The sequence below is a fragment of the Doryrhamphus excisus genome, linkage group LG2 (genome assembly GCF_037039965.1).
Source record: "Doryrhamphus excisus strain RoL-2023G ecotype Guam linkage group LG2, RoL_Dexc_Guam_v1.1, whole genome shotgun sequence".
In the NCBI taxonomy this organism is placed as follows: domain Eukaryota; kingdom Metazoa; phylum Chordata; class Actinopteri; order Syngnathiformes; family Syngnathidae; genus Doryrhamphus; species Doryrhamphus excisus.
Genome location: NC_136358.1, coordinates 9,593,760 through 9,602,435, shown reverse-complemented (window position 1 = coordinate 9,602,435; position 8,676 = coordinate 9,593,760). Strand labels below are relative to the sequence as shown.

The window sequence follows — 8,676 nt, the reverse complement described above, 5'->3', positions numbered from 1 at the left end:
TCAAGCGCTGACTTCAAGCTTCTGGTGGTATGTCATTAGATTCTGCTCTCAGTTAATAGTACTGTATGGCTTTTAGTATCTTTACAGATGTTCACCTCAAAGTGGCCCCCACATCCTTCCAGTGCAGTAGCCATCCAGACGGTAACTGCCAGAGGATTTTAAGAACAAACCTCTTCAAAGGCTTGGTCTCCTTGGAGGTTTGGAATTGGATGGACAAAGGTTTTCTCCTCCCTTGACGTTCCTAAGGGCTTCCAACGTTACTGGCAGGACAAGGAGATCCCACCTGAGATGTTTTCTACCGTAATCCTTCAATGGAACGATGGAGCTTCAGGTCGTGCGGGGGTGTCTAAACGGCAGGTGGCATCTGTCATGACTGAAGGCCCTGGTCTGTGTGGTGATGACACTTGACAAAGGACTTGCACAGGAAGAAGCTGACTCTTTGGGACCATCCTGGGTCTTCCCCTCATCTAGATCCAATGGAGAACATTTGGGATGGATTTACAAAAATGGACACATTTTTATGTTTGTGTGTAAATCTTGTTTATGGGCTGCACGGCGGTCGATCCGGTTCAATCCAACCTTCGGCTATCTCTGTGTGGAGTTTGCATGTTCTCCCTTTGCATGCGTGGGTTTTCTCCCACATTCCAAAAACATGCTTGGTTAATTGGCAACTCCAAATTGTCCATAGGTATGAATGTCAGTGTGAATGGTTGTTTGTCTATATGTGCCCTGTGATTGGATGGCCACCAGTCCAGGGTGTACCCTGCCTCTCCCCCGAAGACAGCTGGGATAGGCTCCAGCGCCCTCGTGACCCTTGTGAGGATAAGCGGTAGAGAATGAATGAATGAATGAATCTTGTTTATTCATGGTCTAATAAAATCAAAATACTTTTATGACCAACTTGTTTTAAATGACATATACCATCAGATGGGTCCAAACCAAATAATGCATAAATGCTACTATTTTACATATATTATCAATATACTGTAATTCCACATGTTGAAAACACTCACTGGAATGTGAATTTCTCCTGGCGATGAATCAAGTCGCCATCTGATGACGTCAGAGATCAACGCTATAATTTCCCGTTCAGTTTGCCATTTTAGCTAGGCTAAAGATGCTAAGAATGAAAGATGTTTTGTAATAAAAAAAATACATTAAGAACACAGTTGGACTCAAGGAGTGTCTTCGCCAGACGTTTCTCGGCGAAGATAGAACAAAGAAAAAACTAAAGTACCACGATATATTAGACGTAATGGAGGAGTTTGGGCATAGCAGTGTTTTGTCAAGTTTGCTTTTGACCACCAGAGAACGCCAAGTGTGCACAATGGCGATCCGTAGGACATCGTTGTTGGCATTTCTCTTTGGCCGCAAGAGGTCGCCAGTGTACATATCTTTTTTTCTTGTAACTACTTCGTACTTTATTCCAACTTCGTTGTCGTAATGTCTTGTTGGATTAGTGTCATTTGTGATTGATATGCCTTTTGTGTGGTTAGAATATTTCAGGTTAGATGGAAGAAAAAACAAAAGTGTATATATTTGTTTAGTATATATTTATAGAGTAGTATATAGTATATAGAGTGTTTATTTCTTAAAATATTGATTTTGATAGATCCAGGTGTATTGGGTCTTCATTGTTGCTCCCTGCAGAGCTGAGGAGGGACTGCATGAGGGCCAAAGGAAAAGCTTTGGGAGGACTGACGTGGGCCGCGGGCCACCTGTTTGGAAACACTGACGCAGCCGACGACATCAGCTTAATCCTGTAACCCAAATAGTCATGCAATGACAAATTCAGCTTTATTTTGAAGTTATGATAATGTGTCAGGTTTTCACCAACCTTTCCTTTTCTAAAAGTGGACATGAGGGAGCTGCCGATGGAATCCAAAGGAGCTAGCTTCCGCCTGTTTTAGCACAGAACACAAAAAATATCCCAATGGTAAGTCATAAACAAAATACAAAATTATCATAATAAGTATATCCAAATTACAAGATTAAAAGTAATAAAAAAATCTAAATGATAAGGTGTCAGAATTATCAGATGAAATGTTGAAATCATGAATAAAAATTAAAAAGTGATTATAATAACTAAACGGGTGAATATTAAGATGACAGCTACAAAGCGTTGCCGGCATGCCCATAATTTTGAGAAAAAAATTCAGAATACCACAATAAATTATTACATGGAAAGTCCGAATTACAGTATGAGATGAGAAAGTTATAAATAGGTCATAAAAATCCAAATGACAAGATTAAAAAGTCAGAATTATGGAATAAATAGTCAATATGATGCGATGAATTGAAATTATGAGATAGAATAATGTTATAAATTTATTATTTAAACCTCATGCAACTGTTTTGTGCATAAAATTACAACTTTATTCTGGAAAAGGTATTACTTTTTCCTTTATTTCGCCCCCCAGTCCAAGCAAGAGTATTTTTGGTCCTTCACCTTTTTTGGTTGGTCTGATGTTGGTAGCGACTGTTGTGGTATTGGCGTTCCACAGGGTTGGGAAATGTGGCTGGATAGGAGTTTTTCATGTCCAATCCGTCCAACTGCTCTTCTTCTTCTACCCAGCTGACTTCCTGATAAAACAAGAATGTTATTAGCCTCAGCCTTTTTAAGGATGCCGAATTTCACTGGAGTGTTTTCCCCAAAATAAACAAAAATACCAAAGCATTTTCCCAACATGGCACACAAAAATGGGCAAAATAGGCTTTATTCAGTCACAATAATGTACACCTGTAATGGAGACTTCTGCCAAGTGACATATACGTATCTCTTCTTAATGTGATTTACACCATAAATAGTATTTATTTTATCGATGTATTTACATTCCTTGACAATGAAAACATACCATGGAAGGGTTAAATGACTTTCACCAGAATGAAAACACTAAGCATAATAGTGCAAAGTGTTGCATAAGTGCCTACCTCTGAAAATGCGACAAATGTTGTATGTATAATTGTTAGCATGCTAACATTAGCATTCTAGCCCTAGCATGATTCTGTGTCTGCTTAAATGATAGAATGCTCATGTTAGCATGCTAGCAATGCTAACATGTCAACATTTGTATATGTACACTATGTCACATCTGAAAATGCTTTCAATGTTAGCATTGAGCATGAGTATGCTCATGTTGGCATACTAGTGTCTATCTATGAAAATGCTTTAAAAATTATATTGGTAGTTACTATGCTATTGTTTACATTCTAACATCTAGCATAATAGTGTTTGTATGTGTCTACCCAGCTTAAATGCTACTATGTTAATATTAGCATGCTAGCAATGTTAACATGCTAACACCTACCACAATAGTAAGTCTACCTGTGAAAATAGTAAAAACCATTAGCAAGCTAGAATTGCAAATGGTTAGTGAAATTGCTAGCATGCTACCACTTAGCATGATAGCGCAACATACAGAGAAGACTCCATGTCCTCATAACGTGCTCCGACCATTTTCTGACCGGAGTAAACCCATACATGCACGGGGAGAACATGCTAACTCCACACAGACATGTAATCAGTTCTTCCATATCCACATTTTTTTGTATTATTTATTTATTTTATTGTATTTATTTTTTTAAATTTATTTTTTATCCAATTTTTGACAATTTCTGAAAATCATCCAAATCCATTCGGAGCGTTTCAGGTTATTTTGAAAGTTATTTACGTAATGTTTCAGTTTTGTGTCAGCTTTTCAGAATTCATATGCAATATCTGCTGACATTATCTAGTTTAATTATGTAACTGCAATTATGTAGATTTTTTTCATTGACTAAAGCCAAAATAAAAAACTAAAAAAATTTACACTGATGTTTTTTAAATCATTTGTTTATAGATATTTTGATTTTATATATTTAATTATGTGACCTAAATTATTTAATTCATATAATTTCTTTGTTTTTCTCTTCATTCATAAATAACCATTCTTTTTTGACAAGCTGGGATAATTTTTGATGTGTTTTTGATTAAGTCTAATTTATATTGATGTTTTTAAAACATATTTCAAAATATTTTTTTTCATTTTTTGTTATGTAATAATATGTAATAATTTATTTTACATATTGTATTCATTTTATTGTATTCATTATTATTATTGTTATTATTACTACATTAAATATAAATACATTATCATTACATTAAATATATTCCCTTCAATAATGGCTAATTGTTCTTTCTTGATGAGACTGTTTTTTCACGCGTTTATGTACTTACCGTATTGTGTGTGTTTATCACAGGAGATCAAGTTTACCTTTATGGCCTCCACAGTGGTGCGTGTAAGAGCCACTGTCTCCATCCCTTTCAGCAGCACGGTCAAAAAGTAGACACCCAGCAACGGTAGCACACATTTGGAGTGAGGCATCTGATGATCACATCAAATAAAAGATTAGCCAGTTGGTTCCTAACGATGTGAAACCAGCCAGCCATGCAAAGACATCACAGCAAACTTGCCTTGTCTCCGTGAACCGCTGACTGCTAGTGTTGATGTGCGTGGACTGCTGGGTATTTGTAGCCCAGCATCATTGTGGGTGGCTGTTTACGTCTACGCCTAGCCTTCCTATCACTTGCATCAAACAAAAACACGCACACCCACAACTTAAAACAATCATTAGCTCAGTAGTGCTCGTCCTTTATTGACATAGGGCAGCAATAATGGTAGCTACTGTAGTATTCTAGTAGGGTGCCTTGCTTTGAAAATTTACCTAAAAATATAATTTCGTAGTTTTGTATGTTTTTTTTCCTAAGTGAGATTCATTTTAATGGCTAAATAGTTTTTTTGTTTAAATTCAAGGTAGACATAATGTGTTATTTTTGTTCCAATTCAAGATAGTGCATGATAGGCTGCTAAATAATTTGATATTTTTTATTGATTTTTTTTTGTTTACAAAAAAAATCTCTGACAAAATCTGGGTTTGACCTAAAATGGTGCAATATCTGCAAAAAAAAGTGCAAAATGATATCTGTTTTTGAAAATGAAGATTATGCATGATATGCAACACATTTCTGAGACATTTTGAGACTCAAAGTTGATTTTGACCCCCAAAATCTCACTACTACTGCATTCAGAATTGTTTTATGCATGTAAAACTATCATGATTATACTATAAAAACATGTTGGTGTTAACATTTTGACAATCAATCGCTGATGGAATGATCTGCCTTGTCTTTCAGTGGAGCAGAACAGTGATAGTAATATGCCACTGCTCTTCTGTCAGATGACAGAAGTGCCTGCACCAGTGGCGTCATTAGGCCTATTTTAGGGGGGATTCAGCACCCCCTAAAATGTTCTTAAGCCCCCCTAAATAATTGTATATTTTTTGACAAATTGTATATAATAGGGCAGAAGTAGGCTAATAAGCAAGCCAATAAGCAGGCTAATACTAGACTACTAGTGCTACTAGTAGTAGTAGTAATAATCAGAAGAAGAATAATGATGATAGTAATAATAATAGGCTAATTAATAATATAATAATGATTATTATATAATTGATCACTGTCCACTGGACAGAATGGTTGCAGAACTTGAGCAGCGGTTTTGCAGTCTAGATTGTGTGTACTTGTGTAAATTTAATGGTGGCCTAAAACAATTGAGTATCTCTACTGAATCTGTCCAAAAGTGGGAAAGTTATATGCCGGTTCTTGTTTGTTATTTGTTTTTTGGATTTTTTGGAATGTCTAATGACTACATTCATTCATATCCTGTGCATCTCCAGGGGGCTAAGCCCCCCTGTCCTCAGAACCTAGTGACGCCCATGGCATGCACATCCGCCTCACCCGCAAAACCACAGGGATTGCAGGTGTCCGCACCCACTCATCCCACAGTTTCTTCAGCCTGCTGCCATCGGGGAGGAGACTACAGAGTCTCTGGGCCAAAACCAGAAGACTCAAGGTCAGTTTCTTCCACCACGCAGTCAGGATGCTTAACTTCCTCCCTGCTTTGCCACCACTTCCCCCCGATGCTGCACCGGGGGTGCAAATTTCACGTATGCTGTATGTCGAGCAGGTATAGCATATTTGACAATAAAGTTGACCCACTGTCCTGCTCTCCTGAAAGACTAAGCATATCATTCCTCTACAGTGATAGTAATCTGCCACTGAAACGGCTCCTCTGTCAGATGACTCTCACTGTCCTGCTCTCCTGAAAGACTAAGCATATCATTCCTCTACAGTGATAGTAATCTGCCACTGAAACAGCTCCTCTGTCAGATGACTCTCACTGTCCTGCTCTCCTGAAAGACTAAGCATATCATTCCTCTACAGTGATAGTAATCTGCCACTGAAACGGCTCCTCTGTCAGATGACTCTCACTGTCCTGCTCCACTGAAAGACGAAGCAGATCGTTCCTCCACAGTGATAGTAATCTGCCACTGAAACGGCTCCTCTGTCAGATGACTCTCACTTCCCTGCTCCCCTGTAAGACGAAGCAAATCATTCCTCTACAGTGATAGTAATCTGCCACTCTGTCAGATGACTCTCACTGTCCTGCTCCCCTGAAAGATGAAGCAAATCATTTCTCTATAGTGATAGTAATCTGCCACTAAAACTCTAAAAATCTAAAATTCTAGATTGTCCATGATATGCTGCTGGTCTGGCAATTGAAAAATGAGGCAAAATCTGGCAACATGTGTTGGACTTACAAATAAAATCAAGGAATAATACAACACATTATAATAAATATTATATTTAAATGATTAGATTTAGTTATTGTAATAATCATTGTAGTTAATATAAAATAACAAAAATTATTTAAAACAAAATAAAGGGGAAATTTCCCAGTGCTGCCACCCCAACAAAGCGAATCAGCACTTGTTACAGTACAACCTATAGCTGCTCACATCTGACTTGTGGTTAGCATGCTGGCCTTACAGTCAGGAGAGTGCGAGCTGGAATCACTGTTTGAGCACATCTGTGGAGTTTTACCTGTTCTCTGGTTACTCCAGAGAATCCAAACCTCACCACTGCCAACAAACGCCGGTTGACCCCGGCGGGAAGGCCACATCCCCACCTCCATGGAAGACTGGTCCACAGTTGCAGCACTGGCCGCACCCCAACCCATGCCCGTGATGTGATTGGATTGTGTCTACTGTGTTGTTAAACAGGACATCTATGATGGGCTGGTCTACATTTGTGTGTGTCATCATGTTTTAAAATATGTTCAACTCTCCTAATTCTTGCTAGATTTCTTTTAATTAGATTCCACAACAAGTGATGTAATCTGTGATGACTGGCATGCCAAACACGCTAATCTCATTATGTTGTTGGCTTCAAGATGATAAAGGAGCTCTTGTGTGTCCAGGCATGGTTTTGCCCTTAAAGCTAGGCTAACCCAACCAGGGCCCCAACCCAATGCCCCACCACAGGGGGCAAACTTTGGCCTCTTAACTAGAATTTCATGGCAACTACAGAGACTCCACTCAAGCCTCACCTCCAGGTTTCAACATGAATTACAACCAAGGTCAAAAAACTTCACCTACCCAGTTTCCCCAAACCGTAAGTGTTATTTTGCAGTTAAAATTGAGACACAACTAAGTTGGAGGCATGCCATGAGGCAGCCCCATTGTAAGCCAACTCCCACAGTCCTATATGCTGACGCACTGCAATGAGCCACCTGCCACAACCCTAATCGCCCCCAGGCACCCCAGATCAGAGCCCATCACAGAGGCCACAGCAACTGGCCAGGACAGGTAGGGGAAAGGGATCCAGCCCCCGTGGTACAGATTTGGGCAAACCATGAGCTGCAGGCAACAACCAGCCCGTCAGGACACCCATCCTGGCCTGCCCAACCACCCAAAATGGCACCACCAAATCCCGCTAAAACCAGAGGCCTCACTGGCCACCGGCAGCGCTTCCACCCAAGCACCACATGCAATGGACCAGTCACACACCCTGAGGCAGACCTGATGGCCCCACTCCTAGAAACACAAACACCACAACAGCAGCCCAAGGGGCCCCACCACGGCAACCCTAAGAGGACAGGGACTGCAGAGAGAGGAACGGGGCCGCGCTCACAAAGCAAGCAAGCCCAATGCGACAAAGCGGCAGGGAGACGCAAACCCCACAAGGCAGGACCCACTCGCCAGGATAGTAGAAGGGGATGCAGCAACTGGCCAGGACAGGTAAGGGGATAGGGAACCAGCCCCCGAGGTACGGACTTGGGCCACAGGCAACACCCAGTTCACAGCCCATACCTGGCCCGCCACGGCACTCAGCCTTGCCCGGCAAACCCTCCAAAATGGCTACACCAAAACTGGAGCCCCTGCTTGTCAGCACCCCTAATGCCACGGACCAGTCACACACACCAAGAGAAGCCCTGACCGGCCCCCAAAATGGCAAGCCCCGCATCCAAGCAACACACAAGGCCACAGCAGCCCATGGGGCCACACCAGAGCATCCCAGAGAGGACAGGCATAGAGAGGAACACAACAAGCAAGCCCAATTTGACAAACAGAGAAGCTAGCCCCCCCTGAGGGAAACTCCACCGGGCACCAATGGACCAGCCCCCACCCAACCACAAACGCGGCAAGGAGGAAGACACTACAGCGCCAACCCAAGACACCAGCAGGCAGAAGGAGCTGCGCCACACATCCCTGCCAAACACCCAACACCCAAACCCCCAAACCCTCGAGTACAGAACAAGAACCTCCAAATAGGAACATCACCTCGTTGAGATGGTC

General features: G+C 41.1%; 1 protein-coding gene across 1 annotated transcript; it reads right to left on the bottom strand.

The window, feature by feature from the left end:
* Positions 1 to 837: 837 nt before the first annotated feature.
* On the bottom strand, positions 838 to 4,498 carry LOC144898131 (uncharacterized). Its single transcript, XM_078789119.1, has 5 exons — positions 4,454 to 4,498; positions 4,254 to 4,364; positions 2,450 to 2,583; positions 1,838 to 1,901; positions 838 to 1,760 (listed from the first exon to the last, which is right to left on the bottom strand). The coding sequence occupies exons 2-5, from the start codon at positions 4,362 to 4,364 to the stop codon at positions 1,755 to 1,757; spliced, it is 315 nt and encodes a 104-aa protein (XP_078645245.1). The 5' UTR covers positions 4,454 to 4,498; the 3' UTR covers positions 838 to 1,754.
* Between the last annotated feature and the right edge of the window lie 4,178 nt (positions 4,499 to 8,676).